The sequence below is a fragment of the Notothenia coriiceps genome, unplaced genomic scaffold, assembly GCF_000735185.1.
Source record: "Notothenia coriiceps isolate Sejong01 unplaced genomic scaffold, NC01 NC01_scaffold00037246, whole genome shotgun sequence".
Lineage (NCBI taxonomy): Eukaryota > Metazoa > Chordata > Actinopteri > Perciformes > Nototheniidae > Notothenia > Notothenia coriiceps.
Window position 1 is genome coordinate 25,430,028 of NW_011369947.1, and position 26,481 is coordinate 25,456,508.

Here is a 26,481-nt window from a genome sequence, read left to right on the forward strand (position 1 = left end):
GATATTGAACCATTCTTGGAGACGAGATGGTTGAAGTGGCCCTGCTTCGTGTCAAAGGAGAAAGTGATGGCCTAAAGTCCAGAGGATCATTGGCCATATCCTCTCAAATGATTCCAGAGACATCTCGTTAATAGTTTGAAATAAGTAACTGTGCACCACCGACCTCATTGAAACTACTCTTCTTAGGAAAAATCTAAAGAGAGCTTGGGTGTTGGTTGTTTGGAAACTCAAAAGACCTGGCTTTCAATCAAAGAGCTTAAAGCCACACAGGACCTGCCTCCAAAACACCAGAAGACAACAAGGACTATCCTGTGGAGGATTTGGTAGGAAGCAGAGCAAATCCATCCATTCACTACGGAACAGAGAGCGGAAACTTTGAATCCAGAGCTGATGGGCTTGCTAAGGAAAGGAAAAAGCCCTGTTAAAGCTGACCAGCCCCCTTTACGCCAAGTTGATCCTATCTGGGATGAAGGTATCCCTCACGGATTGAGGAACGCATAAGAAAATCGTGCTAATGCCAATAAACTTCAGAACCCAATAATCCTTCAAAAAAGCGTCCCACCATTTTACCGAACCTATCCTACGCGATATCCATCAGCAGGTCGGACACTTCTTGGGAGGGAAACCACATGCCCTCTCCAAACTAGGCTGAAACCTTCTACTGTAGCTACCCTCTGGCCAACTTCTTCTGCAAAGAATAATAATAAAGGCTTGGGGTTTTTTGGTAGAACGCATGCAGGCAGTGTGGGAGAACAAAAAAATGGCTGACTTATCTGAAAGATCCCCGTGTGGGCCAGACCTTCCCACCTTCCTCTCATGTGGGAATGACTATTTCAACCCGTCAAGGTTAAAAGAGGTGGAGCCATGTGAAGAGGTGGGGGGGTAATAATCACCTGCTTTCGTGGAGTCGAGCTATTCATATGGAGGGTGCGAGTACCTTTAGATACTGACTCCTGCATCAAACGCCAAAGCGGTTTTCATGGTGGAAGAGGACCAATTCTGAACTATCTGACCAGTGGTGGGGAACCTTTGGCCGGGCTGTATAACGGCCGCGAGAACAATTTGATACGGCCTCAAGGGTACACACGCAAAAAAAGAAAAAATATGTAAGAATCTAGGGACCGCAAGAAAATGAAAACAAGCGAGTGCCCTGTTTTTCCTGGCCAAGGTCAGGGCTTGAACACAAACACTGACCTAACGTTCATCACGTGGTAAATATGTCTCCGTCTGGACAGGGGGTGTATTTTTCTGACGGAGAGCCCAGAAATGCCGCTCCCCGGGCCAGGACTTCAACAAATGTCAGTACCGTAAGGAAGCCGTACACTTGCCGCAGTTTGCGTGGCTTGTGTCCCTTAGTTGAAAAGCCCAGTGGCGATCTTGTTCATCTGTCCCCATACTGATCATACAGTCAATAACTTCTGTTGTTTATTAAGCATCTGGTTAGCTAGCTATGCTAAACCGAATATAAGAAGCTTTTTTCTCCAACCAGTGAGGTAAAGGCACATCTTTATATGATCATTATAGTTATTAAAAAATAAGAGAATAAAGTAAACAGGGGTTTATAAAATACCTATATGAGAGAAAAATGTTTGTTATTAATAAAAGAATACAGTTTTAAAAGGGGAGTGATTTGAAAATATCCATAAAGAAAAATGAATCTGGCTGTTTTTCATATGGATTTGAGAGAAGTATCCATAGATCTCTTTAATGTTGGCTCTCAAAGTGCACCAGATTGAAATGCTTTTTAACCTTCAAACTTTAAAAAAATCTTCCACGGGCAGCATGCCCGGACCCCCCCTAGAGGAGGGTTTTGCTCCCCCCCACCACACAACTTAAATCATGTCCACATTGGGATAGGAAACTAAAATACAAAGTTGACCACATCTTTGTTGTCCATATCTTTCTGTTGTGGTGGCAATGCTCCACGAGTCATGGGTAAGATATCTGGATTAAGAGGTTTGCTTTTTCTTTGCCAGCATGAAAGAAAGGCCAAACATGAATGGGCCCTGTGGGATTTAGTATTTTTAAGCAAGGGTCCAATCGTTTGGTTCGGCACCTCGGAGGGATGTTGAAAAAATTGAAATGGGCCCCTTGAAGAGGAAAAAGGGTTTTACCCACCCCTGGATCTAGACAGATTGTGGGGACTAACCTTTGGTAGGCGCTCTCAGAAAGAATGGAGACTGCCTCCTAAACCCAGCCTGAATCAAAAAAGGATCCCCAGGAAATTCCCTGTCCTGAGCAAGTCAGTGGCTTGTTCAACCCCCATCAGGAGACACTTTGGAGGAGTGGTGGGGGGCGCAGTGGAATGCGGTTGGGTGTTGGGATCAGGGGAGCCCAACAGGTTCAAACCCCACTGCCAGGTCAGCCTGATATTACAATGTTACTTAAGACGTTTTTATCCCAAAGCGACATTACCAATACTCCCAATATCTTGTAGGTAATCCCCACAGGAGCAATTGGGGTGAAGTGGTCTCAGGGACACAACCGACATGCTGAATGCAGTGGGTTTGGAAACCTGTGCTCCCCCTGATCACCAACACCAACGCACCTAGTCCACTGCGCCACACTCCCTCCAAAGTGTGCTCCTATGGGGGATTGAACAGCCACTTGACTGCTCAGTGAAGCCCAGGGAATCCTGGATCCTTTTCTGTCAAAGCCTGGTTTAGAGCAGTCTCCCAGTTCTTTCTGAAGCGCCTTTACAAAGTTAGTCCCCCACAATCTGTCTAGATCAGGGGTGGGGAACCTTTTTCCCTCTCAAGGGGCCAATTTCAATTTTTTCAACCATCCTCCCGAGGGACGAACAAAAACGATTGACTTGCATTAAAAATACTAAATTCACAGCCCAGTTCATTGGCCCTTTCTTTCATGCCTGTGCAAAGAAAAAGCAACCTCCTATAATCCCAGATATCTTACCCATGACTTTCGTGGGCATGGACCACCACCAACAGAAGATATTGACACAAGATGTGTGCAACTGTATTAGTTTCCTATCCCATGGACATGAATTTTTTTTAAGGTGTGTGGTGGGGGGGGGGGGGAGCTAACCTCCCCTCTAGGGGGTCCGGGGGGCATGCTGCCCGTGGAAAGATTTTTTTTTAAATGTTGAAGTTAAAAGCATCAATCTGGTGCACTTTGAGAGCAACATTAGGAGCTCTATGGATACATCTCTCAACACCCATATGAAACAACAGCAGATTCATTTTTCTTTATGGATATTTTACAAATCACTCCCCTTTTAAACTGTATTCTTGTTTATTAATAACAAACATTTTTTACTCTCATATAGTATTTTATACCTGTTTACTTTATTCTCTTATTTTTTTATAACTATAATGATCATATAAAGATGTGCCTTTACCTCACTGGTTGGAGAAAAAGCTTCTTATATTCGTTAGCATAGCTAGCTAACCAGATGCCAATAACAACAACGTTATTGACTGTATGATCAGTATGACAGATGAACAGATCGCCACTGGGCTTTCAACTAAGAGACACAGCCACGCAAAAACTGCGGCATGTGTACGGCTCCTTATGGGTACTGACATTTGTGAAGTCCTGGCCCGGAGCGGCATTCTGGTGCTCTCCGTCAGAAATACACCCCTGTCAGACGAGACATATACCACGTGATGACACGTTAGGCTCGTGTTGTGTTCAAGGACCCTGACCTTGGCCAGGAAAAACAGGCACTCGCTTGTTTCATTATTTTGCGGTCTAGATTTCTTAATCTTTTTTCTTTTTTGCATGTGTTACCTTGAGGGCCGTATCAAATTGTCTCGCAGGCCGAATACGGCCCGGGGGCCGGAGGTTCCCCACCCCTGGTCTAGAGCAATGTTAAAACATTTTTTGGGGCTGGGCAGAATACGGCAACCCATAACCACTGTTGGTTTCTGATAGAAAGAGGAACTGAAAAGCTAAACTTGATGGTAAACTGCAACTTAAAGCAATTGCTCAACCCATTTTTAGTGCAGGACCCCAACAAATAAAAAGGGTTACTTACTAAAAAACCCTAAATTGCCTATAATAATTGAACAGTAGTGTGAAAGACTCAAATGTATGTTGCCGCTTAACTCACATCATCTTTTTTATCGTTCTTTTTTAACTTGTTTATCATCTCATGGCCACTCAATATATTAATCAATGACCCCTGGGTTGAGAGCCATTTTTCGAACTAGCATTAAATAAGTGTTGCATTCAACTAAAACTGTAGCATTAACATCGGCCCTTCATGCTCATGTTGTACCCACTTGGTACAAACACTGACCAGGTCGATACATTTCTTTAAAATCTGCATGGCACGACTAATCAAAAGTATTTCGGGAAGCCCTTGACATTAGGGTGGTGTAATGCAGGAGGTCCCTGTAACCACAGTTGTACCAAAAACACACTCAGGGAACTGTGGTTGCTACAGCTGCTCTGCTATTGTACTAACACACACACTCACACACACACACACACACACACACACACACACACACACACACACACACACACACACACACACACACACACACACACACACACACACACACTTCACTCATAGCTGCTGCTGTTTGAAGCAAAACAAAAAACACGTATTGTTTGAAAAATCCATTTTCAATTTTGTATAAAGCCTAACCCTAGATGACATCGCCCAACTGACGTTTATATGCGTGTTATCTCGACATGGCACCCCTTGGATTGGAATCCAAGGCATTTACAGTAAGGGGTTTATTGGCGGCATTTGGAAAATCCCAGATGATCATTGGGCGGAGATTTCCTATTCTTTCATACAGCAAGACTACACAGGCTGAATGGTTAGGCCGGATATATATAATCGAATATACTGTAGGAGAAGACTATTGGCCTGATTTGAGTCTTTTACTGGATATACTGTATACATGTATCACAGGCAATCATACAATCATACAGTTTGTGATTCAACTTTGCATTAATTTCTTCTCTTACTCCAATAGCTAGCTGCATGTGTTGAAATCATCACCTCAAGGGCTTACAAATGGAAGGCAGGGGGTGTACCTGCCACTGTGCCTAATTGAGAGATTTAAAGGCTGCGTTTTAAATCATTTAGTGAACTAAAAATCTTTTTTTTTCAGTGAGATTTTCTGTCGCAAAACGTTTTTTTTACTTTCTACGATATGCCTAAAGGCATAACTGCTGGCAGCATGCCCCACACAAGCCCGGTGTGAACGATGAAACCCAGCAGCCCTGAAAGGATTGGACAAATCACTTCTCTCATCTTTCACTCTTTCATTCTTTCTGTCCCCAATCAATCTTCCTCTCTGATTCCGTTGATACGTCCATCCATCTCCTAGCTCACTCCATTACCTCTCACTTCCCTTCTGGCCTCCATCCATCCCTTCATTCTCACACTCCATTTTGTTGTTTCCCCTTCTCCTCTCTGTTGTGTTTGGGGTGATTGTCAAATGAAGAAAGATGAAAGTTTGAATAAATTGTTGGCTTAAAACAACATTTTTAAAGTTATTCATAAATAATGAAGCAACAAAAATCATACAGCTTTCTCTGTGAAAACAACTACAAATTAATTGCTAATCATCACGGTTTAAAAGCTTTACAAAGAAAATCGAGTAACCAAGGTAATTAAGGACACACATTTATTTTCGGAAAAGCAAACTAAAGTGTAATGAGAGTTATAAAGCTCCGTCACCATTTCATCTTCTAATTAAATATCACTTGAAACTGAAAGAAACATATTTCCATTTGAATATTTTTTTTCTTGTCAATCGACCTTGTGTACTGAAGCAGAGGAGGTCGCTGGAAGACCTCGGCCTTGTGGGAAGACAGAGTTCACCTGCGGTAACCAACGCTGCGTCCCCATGCAGCTGCAGTGCGACATGTTCAGTGACTGTGGCGATGGCGGCTCGGACGAACAAGACTGCAAAGCCTGTGAGTACAGCACAAACACCTCAAAGAAGCATTCGGAAGAGATGGAAATGTCGCCATGACATTATCAAGCAGCTTGGCAATCTTCTAATTTTGACTGTGATGTTTTGTTATTTATGGTAATATATGCATGCAGGTGTTTGACGTGTGCTGTGTTCTTCATGAAAGAAGACGCTGCCCTTTCGGCTTTTGCACATCAAAAGAATAGACTCAGCAGGTGTCTTAAGAAACAGAGGACGGATTTGTAATCAAAGTGCTGTCGTTATTTGTAGTTTCCAGCGGAGATGTATGTGGAAAGAAAACAAATCCATGTGGAGAGGATGCAATTTGCAACCAAACGAATGCTAATGCTACATGCCAGTGCAAACACGGCTTTAAGAGGAACCAACAGACAGGCCAATGCGAAGGTAATGTTCGACCACTTTTATTCTTTGTTCCCATTTGAACAGTTAAAGGAAATGTGATAAATAGTTCATTATCTTAAACATTGGACTGTTGGGTTAACTATTTATTTGCGGCTAAACTGTCAGGTGGCGTCGCGCCGTGCGCGCGGCGCGGTGGTTGTGGTGCTGTGTAAGGTCGGCTTAGCGCGGCGCACTGTCCTGGCCACGGCAAGAAGTGTTGGGTCGGCCGGAGCGCGACGTGCACTCCACCACGCCGGGAGTGTCGGGGTCAGGCAAGTGAGGGGAGGAGCGCGTACGCGCACCGCCGCACCGGAATTGTCTGGGCAAGTAACAGCGAGAAACTCTCTCGAGCATTGACGAGAGTTTTTTCCCTTGTTTACCGCGCCGACAAACAACCAAATAACAAAAAGAAAGTTTACAAAAACTCGACGCGGAGGGCCGACTCCGGACCCTACGGCAGTCGCTCTTTTGTCTGTGTTATGATCACGTGTACAAAAAACAAGGAACTCCTACCGCCCAACTCCGTAGAGACGCTCCGTCGCCCCTTTTGTGTAGACCTCGACCCCTTTGGAAGGTCGAGGCAGTGGGCTTCCCTTCCCTTCTCCGTTACGACAGTCCGCGGCGAAGAGGAAGGGAGCTATGACGACCGGCTGGTTGAGACCCCGAACCGACGCGGACCCGACGTGCGGCCCTTGGCCTCTAAAAGACCCGTTGAGCGGGAGCAGAGGACGGACCCGACCCCTGGCCCTTTCCCGAACACTGGGAGACAAACCATGAAATTTGGGGCTCGTCGACCTCCGATTGAACGCCGCTTGGTCGAGCGGCCGACGACCGCCGTGAGGTGTCGCTGTCTCCACTCCCGGAGCAGGAAGGAAGAAGACCTGGAGGCGTGAGAAGGACGATCTTGCCTGGCGGGTCTAGGGGTTTTGAGTGGAGCCGTTGCTACCGTGAAGAGGGCGGTTTTAGGGAGAGAAAGGCAGACCTCATAACCACTGGCAACTTCGTAGATCGAAAAAGGACGTGTGGTATGGAAGGGGTAGTACGGTAGGGCACCGGACCTGCTGTGCGCGTCACAAACTTGCGCCTCTGTCTTTACAGACTATTCGCCGCTAGAGCGAGGTATTGAGACGCCCCAGGCCTAATGAGCAAGGTAATCAGATTCGGCTTCGAGGCCAACCGATTTCGCCCAATCGTGCTCCTTTTTACAAGTTTCGGGGGCCTTATTACGACCGCCGAAGACATCCTTGGCAGTCAGACCAACTGACCCTGGCCAGGCGGAAACAGCCGTCGCACCCCAAGGGACGTGCACCCATCAGCGGTAGGGAGCCTTCCTCCTACTTCGACGGTTGTCACCAAAGGTAAGCCGCATACCGCCTCGTCCGGCTGCGCGAGAGGTTATGGGAGCGTCAGATCCCTCCTCCGTTGCGGGACCTACCCGCGGACAACGGACTTCCCGCCAGGAGGTCGCTCTGTGCTGTGGGGAGTAGGTTGTTAGAGGCCCTTCTGGCCGTCCTCAGAACGAGAAAACAGGAGAGAACGAACCCGTTAAAAGGAGGCATTGCCTGGCACCTCCAGAAGGAACCGGAAAGCCCGTACCCTACCAGATCAGACCGCGCGTGCGACCTGTGTGTCGGGACCGCCAGGTATGGTCTTGTCCCGCTTCGACCACACGGATAGCGGGCCCTTCTCCGTTCGGATGCCTTAGGCGGCAACGCCAGACTTCGGCTTACTGTACTATCTGGCATACAGAAGGACCGAGTAGTCTCAGCCTGCCCTCCTTAGGTCTCCGTAGGTGAGAAGCAGAGGCACTATCGCTTTGGAGGGTCCTGTAGAAGACCGCCCGTTCTGGTAACATTCTAGGTCGCCCCCTCGGGGTCGGACCTATCGCAGCCGGGGCGAGCCGGTGCAGGATGCCGCGGTTCTCAGGGGTCGGACTTGTGCGCCCCTTAAGCCAAGACCGTCGACGTGACCCGACTACTCGGGGTCCTGGCTGTGTCAACGGTCCCGGGTAGAGACAGACCCCGGCCTGCGGGGCCACCGGGCTAAGGCCAGGCCCGCCATTTTAGTCTCTGTGTCCCATCAGGATCGCTGTTCGATCGAAACACGCTCGGATTTGGCGGCAGCCGCTCAGAGAAGTGCCACCTTTGCCCGTGTTACGGGGTGGCGGTTACTCGCGCGCCACAACCTATCGGAGGACCCGTACACACGGTCGGCCTCGTCCTGTCGTCTGGCAACCACCCACGCAGACACCAGGCCTTTTTAGAAGTGGGGTGCGTCTGGCGTCTCGGGGCTCGAGCTAAGGACCAGGGACCACCAGCTCCCTTCTCTTGCACAGGTAGAACTTAAGCGTAAGCGCTGACCCTTCCTGCGGAGCATCGCCACGCAACAGCTCTTTGTCTTTTTTTAGGAGAGGTTGGACAGCAATTAGAGTTTCCTCTTTTCTCTGCCACATCCTAAATAAATGGCTTCTTTATTGACCACACAACTATAGGGGAAGAATTGCAGATAGAAGAACCACACTCTTCTTTCTTTTTTTCGCAGGATTCAGCACCAACAGCCATCGCCTCTTCCATGCCTCACGCCGATCGCGGTTACGATGAAATCCCCCCCCTTAAGGGACTTGGCGACTTGGCAGTTTTAGTGGGACGGGTTAGTCCTAACCGCATTACTCTAACTACCGAAGGACAAAAACGAGGCCGCCTACCTGCCGGTAGGGTATACTCTGAGCTTTGCTCACATACTTATCTTGATAAAACATGCAATTTGCATTATTATCCACAATGAACCCAATTNGATTCAATGCACTGCCTCGTCTCGATTCTGACAGGTGACAGGTTGAAACAGTTTCAAATTTGAGCGCTTCAACACTTTATAACCGCTCTAAGCAATGTGTGGGTTGTTGTCGTAGTTTGCGTTGTTGCTGTTGAATTGTTGTTGTTGGCATTGCATTTTAATTGGATCATTATAGAGCAAGCCAGGAAGAAAAATAGGTCGTTCTGACTCGTGAAACACTTCGAAATGTGGAGAAGTTGTGAACAAAACACTTCAATGGTTTAAAGAATAGATAGTCAAGTGGATAGAGCCGGCGGCCAGGATGCAACGTTGTCCTCCGCGCAGCTGGTTCAACGCCTGGAAGAGTTCATTTTTTAATCATTGCTTTTCAACTTTAATACTTTAATGACTGATAAAAGGCCCTCTCCACCCAAAAAAATGTCTAGCACTCTCTAGTCTCTTCTCAATAACCCAATACACACAATTATCAATCTTTAATTGCAAATAGAACATGATATTCAGTCTTAGTGTGTGTGTGTGCTGCGTGCATCGAATATTTTTCAAGGCAAAGATACGTTAAACCCACTGCAGCCTTGCACTTCGCCAGGAGAGGTCGCTGTAACTGAAGCTTCGAGAAATTAACCTATTTCCGACACAATTGTCCAAGTGGTTCGACGCTTCATTCAAAGCTTAATTTTGCCATCACTAACGCTATCTATCTTCTATCGATTAGATTTATGATTCGAAAATTATAAAAGTAGGGTAGACATGTGGATATTATCCGACTCAACAAAACGTGCATTTATCTAACCTACTTTTATAATTTTCGAATCATAAATCTAATCGATAGAAGATAGATAGNCTCTCTGCTCACTCCTTTCCTGTAAAATACAGGTCCAGCCCACACATATGCTCCATCAAGGACGGTGCTACAGGCCGCAAGTCAGTGCACTTACAACTACAATAAGCATGTTAATGTTAATCTAACAGCTCCGGCGATCCACTGCAGACCGTTTACATTCAGAAAAACCTTCATAACACACAAGGGGACGGGTAATAACCGGAAAAGCATGACATGGGACCTTTAAAAAAAAGTCATAGAATAGTATGTCAAAGGTTTGAAAAGAAGTCAAAGCATGTCGGAAAATTCGAGAAAGATCCATAGTATGTGCATTTTTTATTTTATAAGCCTTAGTATAGTATTTCTTGAAATGTGAAATAAGTCGTATGATGAAAATATGAAAAAAATAGTTAAGTATGTTAAAATTATGAAAAAAGCATAGCATAGTAGGTCAAGGGTTTGAAAACAGTGAAAGTATGTTGAATATATAAAAACATTTAGAGTAAAGTATGTCGAAGGAAATGGTATGTGGGAAAATATGATAAATATTTCCGATAGCACTTGAATTTATTAAAAAAAGTCATCGTATACAGTAGTACCTCTAGAAATGTAAAAATGAAAGTGTAACGTATGTGAACAATTACAAAAAAAGTCAAAGTATAGTATGTTATTAATTGATTAGATTATAAGACAGTATGTTGAATAGTACGTCAAATAAAATAGTCACATTATGGTAAAACAGAATGATAGTCTGAACGGTTGATCTTCAGAAACAGGAAACACTGGAGCCTCAGAAACTTGTTGATACATTTATTTCCTCCATGTTAGCACATAGAATATATTTATATACATATTGCTAGCTAAAGCATCAAAACAAAATGAAATGTCAGGAGCATAGAAAATAAGTGTTAAACCACATTTAATAGTTTACATATGGACAGAAGATGAGGCGGGGAAACTTTATTCTGCTTTGACTCCACACACTTACACACAGTCGGTACTATGTGGAACAAAGACCATAACAAGTCCAATTTGAGGGATTCAAACCACTTTTAGCTCGACTGTAGTTCCAGAAAATGTATAAACGTCATTGTCATATTGCTGTCTTTTTTTCAAGGAGTCGAAAGAAACACACCTTTACTCATGCAGGTAAAAAACAAACAGGAATGACATCCAAGACCTATTCTCTTTTTATTAAAACGGCTGGATGGACGAATATAAAAAGCTGTCATAGAAAATGTGTCACCTTCGACAGAAAAGGGAGGTTTTAAATCGACGTTTTGCTTGGGTTTGAGATGTGTGTGTGAGCTGAAGGTGCAGTTTAGATGTGTGTGTGTGTGTGTGACTCAAAACTAATTAAAAACAATGCAGAAAGAAAGTGACACATCTCAGAGATAAGCGGTTGTACATTGTACAAAACTAGAACTAACAGTCGTCTGTGAACACAGGAGAAACAGATATCTGTGAATCCATTTATACAATATAATATGAAGGAGGATTTATTTACATGTAGTGCAATGATGATGATGATGAAGATAGAGGAGGAACATTGTATTAAACCAGAAGCTGCGGGATGAACAGAGAGAGGTCAAACTGTACAATTACATCTTAAAGTGATACACTTAAATGAGTTTCCAAAAAATAAAAAAGACTCAAGAGAGAGAAGTCTGGTACCGTAAATCCTCAGAGTGGGCTGCTTTTTTAGTTACCGTAATGTTTAGGATAGAAGTCCTTTCTTTTCACTATTAAAATCTTATTTAGGGACTCAAATATACGTAGAATTTGTCCAAAACAAGTATTTTGTGTGACTTAAAGCTTGATTTAACACATGTTGTCGTGCCTTAGAGCTCTGTTTTCCACTCAAACCCATTAAAAACTCATCAAAAAGCCCCCTCACACACTGCCCTGCTGACACACACACTCATTAGAGCACCACATGTGGATTCATCCGCCACTGAAAGTAGTCCCTGTGAACAAGTTCATAATAAAAGCCTTTCAAGGAAACAGGAGAGATTTTATAAAAATGTTTTTGGATAAAACAGGATATTTAAAGACGTGAATATCCTACTCACAATTAACTGCCATTACACACATCGTTAAATGAATGAATAGATCATTAAAAACATGTAATAATCATTAGTCAGAGCTCTAACTAAGGAACCGGAGGAGCTGCTATAGTGAGGAATATCTCAAGCATTTATTAAGTTCATGAAAAAAACTATTGCTTTATAATTTTGAAGTTAATGAGCATTTGCATTATAATGTTGAAATATAAGTTATAAAACATGTTGTTGGTTTTAAACAGTAATGCATGTTTACGTCACAGTACACACTCTTTTAGTAAAAAGTATATCAGATATATAAATATAATATAAAAATGGCTTCGGTGACGTCGGAGCTCCGTAAAAAGCCAAAGCCGTCCGTCTGTCGTTCTATTCGACACCATTTTCATATTATTTGAGTAATTTTACAGTTTTTGACGAACAGAAATATTGTTTTCTGGCACAACATGATTAGCAAAGGTATTTGTCTATTTCATGGATCGTTTTTACTCCATTTCTGCAGTACTGCTACAATGAATACATAGTACATAGTGTATTAGTATACAAGTACGTAGTGTGGCATTTGATGAGTTTTTATTTGAAGTCAAATGAATCTGATTGGAGTTGAAAGAAGCTCCTCCCACTACGTGAGGATTTACGGTATTTTATTTGTCACATGTCGACAGAAGCACGTTTATTAACAGCCATCTGTGTGTAAAAAAAAAAGCGATCTATACAGAGTAAGTGAAGTGTTTCCTCCGTTCAGTCAGTCTTCATTACTGAGGAAACAGACTTTAAAAGTGTGTCGCACTTCTCAAAGAAAAACCGGACAATTTAATTGCCCCTTTTTAAAAAACCGAGGGTTTCCCGGCGTGTTTAAACAGCGCAGGGAGAGCCGTAGAAAAAGGTTAGTTTGATCACATTTTGCATAAAGTTTTATATTGGTCCATCCGTCGTCACTGCTTATCAAACACCAAGCTTTTTGTTGTTGTTTGTTTACCGTAATGAAAGGATGACGCTATCAACATGCATGGAGAAAAGGAGAAAAACAGGCACTGACCACCAACTACAGCAACGCAGTGAAAGGGTTAAAAAATAAAATAATCACTAGAAAAATGACTCACGGAAATCTGAAAAATATACAGAATGATTTCAGTTTGAGGACGAGGACCTGGTCGTAGGTAGGATCGATAAAATGTCTTTTTTTTGGCAAGCTTTTGGGAAACAAAGTGTGAAAAACTGTCATGTCATGTGACCTCTCCAAGATCCAGCTCAGGGGAGATTGCTCTGCATTTCCCTTCGTTTAAAACCAATTAAAAACGTTTTTTTTTTCTCATATTTGACTCGTAACAACTTGAATAAAGAGCCTCAAAATGTGCATAATTATATTATAATTTAATAATACATGGAAGATTTATTTGTCGGCGTCTTTCTTAAGGCCAACATTAGTAACCCTGTTCCCAATAAGAAGGTAGGTAGAAATCATAGGAGAGATGCTATGCACCGTTTCATTGAAAAACTAATTAAATTATATTATGAGCCAAATCAGTATCTTACGCAGATATTTTTAAAATGTTCCCGAATGGAAGCGGAGCTAGTTTGATGCTGATAGTACTTACGGTGTTGTTTTGAGTTTGTATTGTAATATCGACGGTGTGTTTGTTTGCATTTACAGTAAGAAAAGTGATTTTGAAAAATCCAGGTAATAAAATGTATACGCTCGTCCGTTACTACACACTTAGATAACACATTCTCAAAGTTAGCACTTCAGTAAAGAAAGGAACGCTCCCCCCCGCCCCCCCAAAAAAAATCATTATCATACTCTGCATCGGAGCAATCTGGTATAAAATTAATTAAAATGGGGTACGTTAAATAATAAAATAAAAAAATGGGGACAAATTGCTCGTCTCACACAAAGTTTTCAGGAAGGCAAGTAGTTGAGAATCTTGTGTGTGTGTGTGTGTGTGTGTGTGTGTGTGGTAGACACTGACTAACAGGAGGGAGGGAGGGGTTCAGGGAGCCAATGGCGTTGTGTGTACAGGTGTGAGGGGGCGGGGCTTGTTCATCTCTTCCTGCGGCAGGTGCGCTTGTGGTCGGCGTGCCAGTGCTCCTGCTGACACTTGATGGAGCAGTAGGAGGTGTTCCAGCAGCAGTGATACATGGCCTCCTCCTCACAGTTATAACACTGGAAACACAACAGGGGGGGGAGAACAAATCATTAAATTAATTAAGAATAAATAAAGTGAGCTGCACCGGCTTTAAAAACGTGAAATATAATTCATTGTGTGGAAGCAGAAACGGAAAATGAAGAAGACGCAACGATAAAAATATGCAAACATGTAATTGAGTCGGGAGGTATTTAAAACAGAGAGGAAGTCTGTGTTAAACTTTACATTAAAGTGAACTTCAGTATAGAAAATTATTATTACAAAAAGTTAGATACATGACAGAATTCTGACTTTAATCTCAGTATAAAAAAAAAAGGTTTTAAACTAATTTAGTTTTTTTCCCCAGAAAATAATTTATTCAGAATTCTGACTTTTTTCCCAGAATTCTGAATTTATTATCATAATTTTTTATTAATTTTTCTGGAAGACTCAATGATAAAATTATAAAAAAAAAAATAATTCCCAAAAATTCGGAGATTAAATTGAATTTTCTTTCTGATTTGTTTTCTTCAGATTTCCACCCCAAAAATCTATTTATAGTCAGATCCTTTTTTTCCACCAAAAACAAAATGTCTTATTTTGGACAAACTAACAAATAAAAATAATGTTTTCCATTTACAAAACTTAAGGGATCAGATGTACCCCAGCAGCAGTTTTAGTTTAACTTAAGTCTCTATTTTTATTTCTTTGATTAGCCGCTACAACCACCATGAACGAAAACAGCAGATTTGACTTTCTACGTGTGAATTTATAGTGATTATCGTACGCTAGTGTTTAACAGGCTGTTTTCCTCTTCTGAGGGAAAACCTTTTGGATTGAGCACTACATGTAAAATATCTATATTGTATATCGTGTTAAACTGAATAACTGAGACCGGATTGACTCAAGTTCATCAGCAGGAGAGGACTCTTTAAAGTAGAGACACTACATACTGATATACACCTGAACATCAGCAGGAGAGGACTCTTTAAAGTAGAGACACTACATACTGATATACACCTGAACATCAGCAGGAGAGGACTCTTTAAAGTAGAGACACTACATACTGATATACACCTGAACATCAGCAGGAGAGGACTCTTTAAAGTAGAGACACTACATACTGATATACACCTGAACATCAGCAGGAGAGGACTCTTTAAAGTAGAGACACTACATACTGATATACACCTGAACATCAGCAGGAGAGGACTNATATAGGGAGTCAAGGAACCTGGAATGAGACGTAGCAAGTGAGTGACAAAACAAAACAGGAAGTGAAAGACAATACAAGAATGACAAATAACAACATAAAACATGACTGACTTAGCACTTTTGACGGTGCACAACAGCCTTTTCCTGAAGAATTTCTTCAAATAAAGAACAAACGTCCACTTGGACTACTTTAAGTCGTTAAATGTCAGTGTGGCCTCACACAACTTCTGGCTTTATCTTTGAGAACACAAATGTTTAATAGGATCAATTGATGAAGTGGTGACTATTTGGACCTGCAAGGGACCTAATCTGCAACTTGGCTGGTCGCCTAACGCCTACAATACAACCACAAGGGAACAAACATTTAATGTACATCACAATACCTGAAGACAAAAAGATTCAAGATCCTTTATGGTACATTTGATCTCGGAATTAACTTATTTGATTTTAGGGTTGATTGATGCAGAACAGGGGGCTTCAGTCTAACTTTATTAAATGGTGTGAATCTATATCTCCAATTAAAATAGCAAGCCTCAGTATTTTATTACAGTAGGCTTGTTCATAGAGTTTCTCAAAGGGTTGACCTATAATCTTTGTGCAGATTTTCATTGATTGAAGCAGTATGGATTTTAAAGTGGTGGACAAACACTTGTCACAAATGCAAAACTGTAGAACACCGATTATATACACATAACACGATGTACAAGACAAAAGAAGTGCGTCAGAAACGTGCCAAATGCACATGCAGACAAATTCACTTGTATGACAGAGTGCATGAATGCAGAGAAAGGTGCATTTTAATATTAAACTGGGTTACTTTAAGCACTAGGCTTATGTTTGACTTTCACTAACAGTGTGCAGTAATTTTAAAACTAGAACAACAGTCTCTTAAAACTTGTGTGCACGTTCCTGCTGTTGATACCCGGAACGTGACACACTGATATTTAGGCAGTCATTGCTCCTCATAGATCAATAAACACATGGCCCGCTTTGTTTGTCAGAGTGCCTGAGTACAAAGATGACCTTCCCGCAAACCTAATTATCTCGTCACTGCGAACACCACACTGTTATCGCCACATGTGCTCCCCATTATTTCTCATTAAGTCATGCGGATGCCATAGAACTCCATCATACTATAGTGTCCTGTTTGTATTTCACATAAAAACAGACCTGAGGAATTGTTTTATGCATCAGTTAACCTCATAACTGTCGGTTGAGTTCATGAAAAGCTACAGCAATCCTTGTATTGAAATAAAAAAGAACAAGCTTATTGGTCTTCTTTATTAATCTCATTTGGCTCGTCACTGCTCTTTCCAGAGTACTTTGAGATGAACTTTGACCTCAAAAATTTCTTTGATCCTTAAGCAATGTCAGGATTTTCTTCAAATTTGACAAAAATGTCGACGGACATAATCCTTAAGGATATGTTGTTTATAATTTGTCAAAGGTCAAAGGTCAAGGTCACTGTTCCCCCTGTTGAACCATGTACATAAACCCACATTTTCTGGAACACCTGGAGGGAATTTCATTATATCTAGCTAAAATGTCCAATTGGACTTTTAGATGACCTGACTAGATTTAAGTGGTCGAAGGTCACTGTGATGCTTTTGGGCTATGACTTGATAATTCATATGTCAATATTTCAAAATTCACACAGATAGGTTACAAGGAAAAAGTTATGACCTTTTGGAAAGACACAGATGTAAACTGCAGCTTGTCTGGGTGTCGGGGGCATACAACCAAGAAGCGGTAATTATAGTTAGTGGTTAGGAGCATAACATGGCATTTAATCACCTCAGCGTTTAGCTGAGCTTCTCCCGGTAGCAGGGGAAAGCTGCGTGACGCTACAAAGGGGCGTGGCTAGCAGCAGAATCAGCCTGTTTGCAACAGACCTGCAAAAGAGGAGCTTGAGCAGTATGAGGCATGGCTACAATGGGTGAACTGTTTGGTATTTTAAGCAACAAACTTCACAGACATGTTTTGTATAGGTATGGCCCTACAATATATTTTTCCAATATAGCATAATAGGTCCACTTTAAGTCGCTTTGACACGTTGTAAAATGGCTCTGTGCTGATGTTGCTGTTGCGTTAGTATGAAGAGGGGGAAGACACTAGGCTGAAGTGCTACCCTCGGTTAGCGCACTATTTTAAATTGTTGCTTAGCGCTGCATTGGCAGTTCACATTTTTCAACTTTAATCTCGATCACCACTGACGTTTTGACCCACAACCAATCAGATAACAGCTATGCTAAGCAGTGCAAGGTAGCAGGGGAGGTTACCATAGAAAAAAACTAAAACTAGCTGGTTGTTTTTTACGCAAGGCTCTGCGCCCTACTTCGCTGTCATTAAAGAGCGTATCATGTGAATGCAGCTTTAAAATGAATCAGTTTTTCAGTCTTTCTGTCAACCTATTCCAGACTAAATTGGGTAAGAGATTGAAATACCCATAAATACCGCGCCACATCCTCCCACATGCATACCTGTACGCAATTTAGGGTGTATGTTCCATGTGATCCGATCTGTATGAGGAAACAAAAGGACGGCAACACAGGAACCTTAGTGAAAAGTCATCACTCCAGGCTCTACTTCTTTTTTCCCTGGAAATGTAAACTAATAGCAAACACGTGTGCCTTTACATCACAGAGGTGAGTCACTACTATTTGCTGTGCGTGGCTCAAGTCCATGCTGTCTTCACAGGGTGTCATGTGATGAAATAATACACACCAGATGTTGTTCTACTCTCATGTGTGTTCTTTTATCACCTTTTATCAGATTACGTATTTATGATTCTATTTTCAAGTGGACACAAAGAGATATTTATAGGAGCAGGTTATTTTTGTACCTTTACCAATCAAAATTAAACTAGTTGAAGCACTTGTCCTATAATTGAGTATTTTAGTTTGGATGGCTGTGCTGGGTTTGTTCCCTTGGCAACGCCGTTACCATGACTGCAGCTCTTTGTTTTGCACACCGCTCGTCAAACTTCAAGGACCACTGGCGACCCTATTAATCACCACTCGTACCACAAATATGTATTCGCACACTGACTCATTTTTTCTACCAGTGAAGTATAGGTGCCCAGAATCCAGCGTTTAACAGAGCTCCACCTCTTTTGTTGCACATTATGTTTCCACCTCCTGACATTCAAAGCTGTCCTCTCCCATGCCAACTCATCCAGGAGTGGGATGGGCATGGATTATAAAAAGTAATGATCCTGCGTGTTTACAAAAGGTGTGTGAATAACTCGATCTCCTTTATCTTTATACATGTAGTGTAAACACATTATGCTTAATTCAGGCTAGCCACTATAAAAAAATCCATTTGAAACTGAAAATGGAGATAATACTTTTGTTTTCAATCAAATAAAAAAAGACCACTTTAGAGTCTTCTTTTATATTGCTTTATATGACAGTAATATAATGAGTTGGATGGAGGGTGTATTTAAAGTATTTTCAATGGGCATGTTTTGACCTTTATTTTTAAAGTTGGCATTTAAGAGATTACAGGAAATGAAAAGAAAAAGAGAAGGAATAACATGAAACAAAGTCAGTTTCTGGGCTTTAGTCATAGATTTTGTATTCTTATGGAAGAGGAAGTAAAGATGATTTTTTTCCAATTACGTGTGTCAAATATTAAGGAAATAAAGCCGCCCTTCACGTCATAGAAAATGTTAAATTTAAGAAAATAAACATTCCCAAAGACCCACTTTTCTTATTTTCCGGATGCATTTTATTCATCATGAGTTTCCATTATAACACTCAGCTCTGTGTTGCTTAAAGCAGTTGTCAGAGGCCTCCAGTGGCTCCTCTGTTTTATACTTTGGCTCGGCACCAATTTCTCATTCTTTTTCCAAAAAAAACTCCTGCAGTCCAAAAGTGGCTTGTAAAGTTAAGCTCCACTTATGTAGATTTCCATTATGTGAACTCACCTTTCAATACCATTCAAGTTGTCTTTTGGTAAGTGTAAGTGTAAAAAACGATTTAAGGGATTTACTGTAAATCGATGGCGGGGAAAAAACAGCTTTGTCAAAGTTTGTTTGATTAATGGATTATGGAAGGATACATTTAGTATACCTAACTAAGACAATTCTCTTTATTGTACTGTTATTTCCCCCCCAAATAGTTTCTAACCTTTCTCTATGTTCATATTCTCTTTCTTCAAAGTGTTTGGACTGAAATTGAATGTAATTTCCAAATCAATTGTCCATAATAACAATGTAAAGCCATCACAACAGAGCCGGCCGGCTAACCAATCAGAGCAGACTGGGCTCAGTAGAGGCACTAAATACAAATATGATCCTGAGAATGAGCATTATATGTCTTCTTTAATAAAAAATACAGTACGATATTGGTAATTTTTCTGAAGTAAAATATATGAATACTTTTTCCACATTGATTTGGTGGGATTTCTTCAGGGTAAAATAATTACTTCTGTGAAGATGATATCAATCATATACTTAAATAGGGCTCTTCTCAAATTCACATAAGAAAAATATCTCCTTTAGTGTGTCACTATGTAATTTTAGCTATGTATACAGATAATTCAATTCAATTCAATTCAAGTTTATTTATATAGCCCAATATCACAAATCATATTTGTCTCAGAGGGCTTCACTGATCAAATAATGAAAAAAAGTAATGTAGCACAGGAAATGAGCTTACGGTCATGCTGTGACTGGCATTAAACTCAATGTGATTCACCAGTAATTTATTTATTTCAGAGTTCTTTTTTCCCCCAGCTGCATACAGATACACACATCACACATAAATGTGCAGCATGGGTTGACAATAATTAAATGTTCTTCTCTGTACTCGATCAGAATAGGACCTTCAGCAAGAAATAGTTTCTTTAGTCCTTTGAATGTTATTTATTTTTTATGTTGATCCAACTTTGTGTCCCGCAGTGAGCCTATTTTCCTTCAGGCATTGAACAAATCTTCATCCAGCAAGCTTTTATCCTTGTCTGATGTGCTGTGATTATTTGTGCTTTTATTAACCTCTAAAAGTAAGGGCCAACACTGTTTTCACTTGAGTAATACAACAATCTAAAAGTTCCTCTGTAAAAATCTTTAACACTAATATGACAACAGAATAAAACAAAACAAACCTGGCTTCGCACAAAATAAGGGTTTATGTTTCGCAAATGTATCTTTTTTGAAAATCAAAACAACATTTCAGAACTTGTAACTCAACAAATGATCACCACTTTCATAGGCAAGGCAAGGCAAGCTTATTTATATAGCATCTTTCAACACAAGGCAATTCAAAGTGCTTTACAAAAATGAAAGACATTAAGAAAATAGAATTTAAAAACAGTCATTAAAAATCAAAGATAATAATAATAAGATATGAATAGTTCAATTAAAAGCAGCGGATTTGCATGTTTCTGGTCGTTTGTTCCAGATATTTGGAGCATAATAACTGAACAATGCTTTTCCATGTTTAGTTCTGACTCTGGGGACAGAACAGAGTCAGAACTAAACATGGAAAAGCATTGTTCAGTTATTATGCTCCAAATATCTGGAACAAACGACCAGAAACATGCAAATCCGCTGCTNCCCCTCCCCCCCCCCTCTCTCCCTGTGAGTCTACCACCGTTACAGCGGAACAGCAGTGTTTCTGTTACAATGGCGTTTGTTAGCAACCAAAAAAATGACACCAGTAATGTTGGCGGGACGTTGCGGGGCTCGCTGCTCCGCCCTTTGAGGCTCGAGGAGCGGACAGTGTGAGCTGGGTTACTGGTGTTGTTTCCTGGCTGCTGCGTGGGGTCTGCGAGACACCGCGAAACTCAGCCTGAGCACCATGGACGCAGGAAGGGGGGTTGCTGCAGCACCCCCATCTGCGAGGCTCCACTAGCACCCTCCAGCGCGTCACAGTTTTGCCGCTGAGAGAGTGTGTGTGAGAGGAGCTCCACGGATTGGTCCGACTCCATTTGCTAGATTTTTACTCGCTTCACACACACTCTCTCAGCGGCAAAACTGTGACGCGCTGGAGGGTGCTAGNCTTTAAAGAGTCCTCTCCTGCTGATGTTCAGGTGTATATCAGTATGTAGTGTCTCTACTTTAAAGAGTCCTCTCCTGCTGATGTTCAGGTGTATATCAGTATGTAGTATCTCTACTTTAAAGAGTCCTCTCCTGCTGATGGTCAGGTGTATATCAGTATGTAGTGTCTCTACTTTAAAGAGTCCTCTCCTGCTGATGGTCAGGTGTATATCAGTATGTAGTGTCTCTACTTTAAAGAGTCCTCTCCTGCTGATGTTCAGGTGTATATCAGTCTGTAGAATCTCTACTTTAAAGAGTCCTCTCCTGCTGATGTTCAGGTGTATATCAGTATGTAGTGTCTCTACTTTAAAGGAGTCCTCTCCTGCTGATGTTCAGGTGTATATCAGTATGTAGTGTCTCTACTTTAAAGAGTCCTCTCCTTGTTGTCCCCTCCTCAGGGTCAGACTGGTGGAGCGGGGGTCTCCTCACAGCCTTCCTCTCATGGAGTCTGGGAAGGTGAGTTGTTTTTTATTTTCTGTATTTAAAATGTTTGAATGTTTTAAATATTAATGTTTGTTCTCTGATCAGATCCTGCCGGGGGTCCGGATCATCATCGCCAACCCAGAGACCAAAGGACCAATGGGAGAGTCGCACCTGGGAGAGGTACGTGTGCAAAAATGTTAAATAAAGAAGTAATAATTTCCCCCTTGTAAATTCTGAGTAAAAATCCTGCATATTGGCATCAAAATATACTTAAAGTACCAAAAGTATTGGGTAAGCAAAAAAGCCAATTTAATACATATCATATTATATACAGTATAAGGTGATTATGATCATTGATGCAATAAACCAAAAACATATGTAAATATTTATATATATATGCTTAATAAAGAAAGAAATTATGAATAAAATAAAACAAAATAAAACATAACATAATATAACATGAAATTAGATAATTAAATAAACGTTTTAAATACCTCCCCTGCTCTGACCCTCTGTCTCCAGATCTGGGTGCAGAGCGGCCATAACTCCAGCGGGTACTTCACGGTGTACGGAGACGAGGCGCTGCAGTCCGACCACTTCAACTCCAGGCTGAGCTTCGGAGACACGCAGACCCTCTGGGCTCGAACCGGGTATCTGGGGTTCCTGCGGCGCACCGAGCTGACGGACGCCAGCGGGGGTGAGGAGGGGGACTTGTTCTCATTCTTTATTAGGATCCCCATTAGCACTAGCATGAGCATTGACTATTCTTCCTGGGGTCCTCACACACACACACACACACACACCTACAACACCAACCACCACACACACCACACACACACACCACACCACACACAACACACACACACACACACACACACACACACACACACACACACACACACACACACACACACACACACACACACACACACACACACACACACACACACACACACACTGTCAAACATACATTAAACAAAACAGCTCATCATTTCATGCAATGTACAATGCTACATGAAGTGAAAACTAAAATGGTCATCTCTTTTTATCCATCATAAGGCCAAACAAAAAATACTAATAATTGTACATAATAGCCACAGGCACAGTTCAATTCTACTTTATAATACTGAGAACATTTTTTAGCAACCTTTTGAATTGTACATGAGAATGTTCCTGAATGATATGGACGGGTAAAGAGTTCCAGTCAAAAGTCAAAGTCAACTTTATTGTCAATCTCAAAATATGTTTGTACACACAGAAAGATCGAAACACTGTTTCCCAAAGTACCGAGGTCTAAAATAACACATTAAAATACAAGAACACTCAATAATTACAAATGAAACCCCACAAAATAACCGTTGACTTCAAGTAAGCAGGATATATATAAAAAGATGATGTACATAGTGCAAATGAGCTTCAGCTGACCGGTTTTAAAGAAATTCAAGTCAGAAACCATGGTAATAAATGTATAACCTATAAATGTGTGTGTGCAGAGCGACACGATGCTCTGTACGTGGTCGGGGCTCTGGAGGAGGCCATGGAGCTCAGAGGGATGCGTTACCATCCCATCGACATCGAGACCTCCGTCATCCGGACGCACAAGAGCATCACCGAGTGGTGAGTAACACCCGAGAATACTTTATCACTTTTCAAATTCACATCACCTCACCACCGCTAAGCTAAAGGTGGCTAATGTTGGGCTATAAAGGAACTACAGCGGGTCACATGACTTCACGTCACCACCGCTAAGCTAAAGGAGGCTAATGTTGGGCGTGATGACTTTTAGTTGTCTCATTTAGAAACTTGTTAGCAACCGCTGTTTTTAAATTCACCAGTGGGGTATTTACTCACGTATTTTAGTTACGCATTTTAAAAATCTCTTCAGCTTGTGTTAACCACAGACCTTATTCCACCCTAACAACAGAAAACACATTGACTTCCTACTCAATCCTAGGGTTTTAGGACTTATTCTTATACCACTGACTTCTTCTCCCTGTTCTCCCCTCCTCAGCGCGGTGTTCACCTGGACCAACCTGCTGGTGGTGGTGGTGGAGCTGGACGGATCGGAGCACGAGGCTCTGGATCTCGTGCCCCTGGTAACCAACGTGGTTCTGGAGGAGCACTACCTGATCGTGGGCGTTGTCGTGGTCGTGGACATCGGCGTCATCCCCATCAACTCCCGTGGCGAAAAGCAGCGAATGCACCTCCGCGACGGATTCCTAGCCGACCAGCTGGACCCCATATATGTGGCGTACAACATGTAGCGCCCCCTGGTGGACAACATGGAGGCGGAGGAAAGGAAAAAGAAGTTCTGCCCCAGAGACTGAAACTATAAAAAACCGGAGTCAGACTTTTTTTTACGCTGATTCGTCGCTACGTGCTGCTGCCAACTTAGCTCCCAAAAATCCAGTGGTTGTGTTGTATTAGCGCTCAGGCCGTGCTTTTATTTTGAAGGATGCAAAAATGTGCAGCAAACTCCATTCAAAGCAAGAAAGTTCTTTCCTTTTTTTACCCGAAATAAGTGTCAATCCTGGAGGCGGAGAAGAGGACAATCGCTAACGAAGATTCTGGTTTTTAAATTGCGTTCGGTTCAAGTATTTGCTTGTTTGTTTTTTCTTTAAACATAAAAAAAAGTCAGGCTATTTTTTGATATTTACACAAAAACAAACATCTGTGGCATAGATGATATTTTATCAAATCACAGAGAGCGGGGTATGTTTTGATACGAAGGTCGGGTCGCAGCGAACTTTACGATGAGGTACGACACGCTTGTTTCATGCTAGCTTGTTGTTTTTGTTTGTTTTGTAAACGTTACTTTGTTTATTATTTTCCGAACCGTCCGTCCCGTTTCAGCGGGAGGTCAGTGTGCTAATAGCTAACAGCTGCAGCCTTTAACTCCAGTTACTGTTCAACAACACATCATTTCATATCATGTAAGTATGTACAAAAAGAAACTGATTTAATTTATTTTGTTTCTCTTTTAGAAGTTTACGATGAGACATTCAAGAATGTTTTGCTCTTGAATATTTGCTATTATTACAAAAAAACACCTAAAAAGCATTGTATTATCTGGAGGGAAACACACTCATGGACGGGGAAATAGAAATATATATAATTATAGATTATATTAAACGTTAGGGATTCAAAGAATAAAGACACAGGTCGAACTGCATGTTGGTCTGAAATGTTTAAATCAGTGAAATTAAACCTATTTATGAGTTTTATTCCACATGAAGAAATCTGAACCAACTCTTGTATTATATTAAGTCTTTAGAAGTTCAGTTTTTTACAATAAAAAGTAGGAAAGATATGAAAAGTCATCCTTGCCCTTAAATGACAAATACCAGTGTTTACAGCCCAGCCCAAAAAAACTAGTGCCGTTGTATCTTAAACATTTTAAAATATGTTTTATGTATGAATTTATAATCCAAAACATCACAGAGAAAAAATTGAAATATTCTTCTCCCTCTATTTTGACTCCGTAACACAGTGACATCACTAAAAACACCTCTATAAGTAAAATAAGAATACAAATATGTGCCGTTTTCAAAGAAGAGATGTGTTTTGATGGCAGAGGAATATTATACTAATGTCACTTTTCAGATATTATTATATTTTTGGATCAGAACTCTTCATATGTCGTGTTTATCAGGGAGCAAATGCCATCTCTAAAATGAAACTCCTCCATTCAAACAGACCAACATGCAGAGCAGGATTAATTTAGGAACATTAAAATAAAGAATCCTCAGCAACTCGTCAGAGGGACGGCAGGAAGGCGAGCAGCCGCTACGATTGTAAATATCGAAAAAGTCAAAAGTCCGTCTTATTTTTTACACGGACCGATCAATCAGGGCTCGAACTGAGATGTCACGGCAGGACATAAAAGACTGAAAACAGGAAGTGGAGAGCGGAGAGAGGTTTAGCAGGAAATACGAGAATGTTCTAGTTTCAACACGAGAAAAAAAAGCACTTTCTTCACCGTTTGTTTCTTTCTTTAATCAGCGAGATGTATGTCGTCGTCCCCCCCCCAGTATGTTTTTTTTAAAGGTTTTAAAAATGTCTTGTTTGAGTTGACATGAAGTCTTTCAATTAAATAAATATTTCAACGATTTTGACAATAAAAAATGGGATGTTGTGTATTTATTGTTGTCGATACGCAGCGGGTCTGACTGATTTATAAAGCATAGACTATGTATAAAGGTTGAAAGGTGCTTTATAAATCAAAGTGCTTTACAAAAATGAAAAACATTAAGAAATACACATTATAAAATGGCATTTAAAAACTTTCCCAGAGACTTCTCTTCTTAGATCATTTTTATATCGGTTCTGCTTTTAGATTCCTCAAATCTGGGACTTTGACTCTAATCACATTTAATATAACTTCATTATTATTTATTGAGTTGTAAAGTGTCCCCATTTGAAAACCAAGTCCTACTATATTATGTACAGAAATGCGAAAAAAAGTGTTTAAGTATGTGGAAAATTCATTAAAGGTCGCATGTCATGGCCATTTCTACTGATCACAATTCCATTGTTGAGGTCTACTAGGATAGTATATTATAATTATATTATGCAATTTTCCAAAATCACATTGGTTTCTCAGCATCTCTGTATAGTATGTGTATTCACTCTCTGTCCTACACGGCTTGTTGGAGCCCCTCCCCCCCCCCTCTCTCCCTGTGAGTCTACCACCGTTACA

General features: G+C 41.2%; 2 protein-coding genes across 2 annotated transcripts in view; both read left to right on the forward strand.

The window, feature by feature from the left end:
- The window catches only part of LOC104966550 (low-density lipoprotein receptor-related protein 1B-like), a 91,502-nt gene extending 84,307 nt beyond the window's left edge, over positions 1-7,195 (forward strand). Inside the window, exons 16-18 of the mRNA XM_010795734.1 lie at positions 5,761-5,901; positions 6,171-6,305; positions 6,858-7,195. Coding sequence (XP_010794036.1) covers positions 5,761-5,901; positions 6,171-6,305; positions 6,858-7,195 — 614 coding nt within the window. The remainder of the gene's footprint in view (positions 1-5,760; positions 5,902-6,170; positions 6,306-6,857) is intronic.
- A 248-nt stretch (positions 7,196-7,443) lies between these two features.
- On the forward strand, positions 7,444-25,783 carry LOC104966551 (disco-interacting protein 2 homolog C-like). The gene is made up of 9 exons (XM_010795735.1): positions 7,444-7,452; positions 7,512-7,660; positions 8,163-8,230; positions 8,386-8,572; positions 21,758-21,815; positions 21,888-21,962; positions 22,305-22,479; positions 23,276-23,399; positions 23,794-25,783. The coding sequence occupies exons 1-9, from the start codon at positions 7,444-7,446 to the stop codon at positions 24,044-24,046; spliced, it is 1,098 nt and encodes a 365-aa protein (XP_010794037.1). The 3' UTR covers positions 24,047-25,783.
- The last annotated feature ends 698 nt before the right edge of the window (positions 25,784-26,481 follow it).

Excerpts from the sequence above, each read along its gene's own strand:
- LOC104966551 (XM_010795735.1), top strand. Across the intron at positions 21,816-21,887 it reads CTCTCATGGAGTCTGGGAAG|ATCCTGCCGGGGGTCCGGAT; the intron begins GTGAGTTGTTTT and ends TTCTCTGATCAG. Across the intron at positions 23,400-23,793 it reads CACAAGAGCATCACCGAGTG|CGCGGTGTTCACCTGGACCA; the intron begins GTGAGTAACACC and ends TCCCCTCCTCAG.